The 2,120-nt window shown below is 52.7% G+C and overlaps 2 protein-coding genes across 2 annotated transcripts in view; one reads left to right on the forward strand and one right to left on the reverse strand.

The window, feature by feature from the left end:
* Window positions 1–186: 186 nt before the first annotated feature.
* On the reverse strand, window positions 187–1,156 carry LOC9638795. The gene is made up of 4 exons (XM_002977109.2): window positions 910–1,156; window positions 728–814; window positions 515–673; window positions 187–422 (listed from the first exon to the last, which is right to left on the reverse strand). The coding sequence occupies exons 1-4, from the start codon at window positions 1,120–1,122 to the stop codon at window positions 321–323; spliced, it is 561 nt and encodes a 186-aa protein (XP_002977155.2). The 5' UTR covers window positions 1,123–1,156; the 3' UTR covers window positions 187–320.
* Window positions 1,157–1,278: 122 nt separating this feature from the next.
* The window catches only part of LOC9638796 (BTB/POZ domain-containing protein At2g04740), a 1,762-nt gene continuing 920 nt past the window's right edge, over window positions 1,279–2,120 (forward strand). Inside the window, exon 1 of the mRNA XM_024682017.1 lies at window positions 1,279–2,118. Within this exon, the coding sequence (XP_024537785.1) occupies window positions 1,286–2,118 (833 nt within the window). The 5' untranslated portion in view covers window positions 1,279–1,285. The remainder of the gene's footprint in view (window positions 2,119–2,120) is intronic.

The following is a 2,120-nucleotide window of genomic DNA, read 5'->3' on the forward strand; positions in this document are numbered from 1 at the left end:
GGCCTCACAGAAAGGCTATGCCCGTCTTCTAATGAGCCCCATACTAATGCGGTGATAGTCCGGCCCAGACCAACGTTGTGAAATCACCTAATAGGAGCCCCCAAGTTTTCTGGCAAAACGCAAAGACTGGTGCTGGAACCGGCAGATCGTTTGACCATCGGATGCAAAAGATGCATAAGTCCGAGCGAAGAAACTGGATCGATCTGTATTTGTACAGTAAAATCATCTGGAGAAAGACGGCAGCATCAGCATATGTATACGGAAAATGCGTACCATTGAGCTACATCGAGGTCAAGGAAGAGAAAACCAAAACCAAGTAACTATGTCGTGGTGTTTTCGTTGCTCCTTGAGCTCTTCTTCTCTTCCTCGACCTGTGCGAGAAGAGCTTCCAGCTCGGCCTCGGGCAGCTCTTGGTAGCGCTTCTGCCACATTTAAACAATGGAAACGAGAGAAAGAACGCTTGTTCCGTTAGAGAAATCGTAAATGGAAGCAAATAAAAAAAAAGGAAAGGTACCTCCATCACTTTGAGCTCGTAGTCTTTGAGCTGCTTGGCGTAAGTCATGTCTTTGTTGGAGACCCGGAGAACATAGGATAGGATCCATCCCACTGTGAGCCCAAGAACCATGACTAGCTGCACAACGTTGCCAGCCTTGAGGGAATCCAGTCCAATTAACTGCGACCGAAAGAGGTTTCAAGACAAACCTGTGAACGATCGCTAGACACATACCTCTAGTCCAGACTTTAAACCAAATCCAAAGATTGTGATTCCAATTCCAATAAGGAGAACGTCTTTCCTCGTGTAGCCAAACGCGGGCTGGAAGCGGAAGAACAAAATATTTGTTAGAAACCATGATCGAGCTCCGAAATCTCACAAAATCCTTCTACGATTCGATAAAGAATCACACAGACCTTGTCTTCCGTCGCTCCAGACTCGCATTTTGCGATCAGTGAACCCCTCCTTCGTGTTCTTTGGAGTGTTCTTTGCAATGGAAATCGATTTCTTCCCAAAGCGATGGCGCCGGATCCCGCCATTGGAGCAAGAGCCTGGGCGCCACACCTAGCCCCATGAATCGAATGCCGGAGAAGGATCCCCAGCGTCACAGCTGACGAAATTGCCGCCATAGCTAAAACACTGAGATACCCCTAAACGTGAATATCCCCATTTTACGCTGACTCAGCCCTAGATTTTTTGCTAGCTGACTAGGATCCCTTTATGCTGACGCAGCCCTACATTCTTTCAAATGCTGACTAGGACTTTCATCTGCCCTAATTGTTCTTCCCGGCTATGGTCGCCGCGGCGGAGGACGATCTTGACAAGCAACACGCCGACGAGGGCTACGACGAGCTCGACAGCTACATCCGGCGCAAGAAGAAGGTACCGTGCGGCGATGTCTATGAGGCCGCGAGGGCGGGCGACATCGATCGCCTCAAAATCCTGCTCGAATCGGGCATCAACGTGAATGCTCGGGACGAATGGGACTCGGTGGCGCTGTATTACGCGTGCCTGGCCGGGCACGAGGACGCGGCCAGGATCTTGCTAGAGGGAGGCGCGATTTGCAGCGAGCACACGTTTGATGGCGATCGGTGCCACTACGCGGCGCTGAATCTCAGGGTGAGGCGATTGCTCAAGCTGTTCGAGGCCCGGCCGCCACCGCTGGCGCCACTGCCGGATTCTCTCAGGGCCCTCTTCTTCCGGTCCGGCCAGAATCACAGGTTTCTCGATCCGACGCTGGGCGACACTGGGAATTTCGATGCTGACGAGCTGGGCGATCCAGTCGGGCCGGACATTGTGTTCTACGCCCAAGGGCAGCCGATCGCTGCTCATCGCGCCATCCTCTCGGCGCGCTGCCGGTTCTTCCAGCGAAAGTTTGAGAAAGAGTGGAAGTCACGCAGCGAGATCCGGTTCTCCAGGAACAGGCTCTCGTTCCACGCGCTCTTTCGGCTCATCAGCTTCTTCTACTGCGATGTCTTGGACGTGGCCGTGGACGACATGGAGGACTTGCTCAGGATTTGCAAGGTGTGTGGATGCTCGGGGCTCCAGAGGGTCCTCGAGAAGGAGCTCGTTCATCAAAAGTTTGCCGACTACAAGTCACTCAACACCGACGATGACTCGCTCAAGA

This window comes from Selaginella moellendorffii, unplaced genomic scaffold, assembly GCF_000143415.4.
Source record: "Selaginella moellendorffii unplaced genomic scaffold, v1.0 SELMOscaffold_33, whole genome shotgun sequence".
Classification (NCBI taxonomy): domain Eukaryota; kingdom Viridiplantae; phylum Streptophyta; class Lycopodiopsida; order Selaginellales; family Selaginellaceae; genus Selaginella; species Selaginella moellendorffii.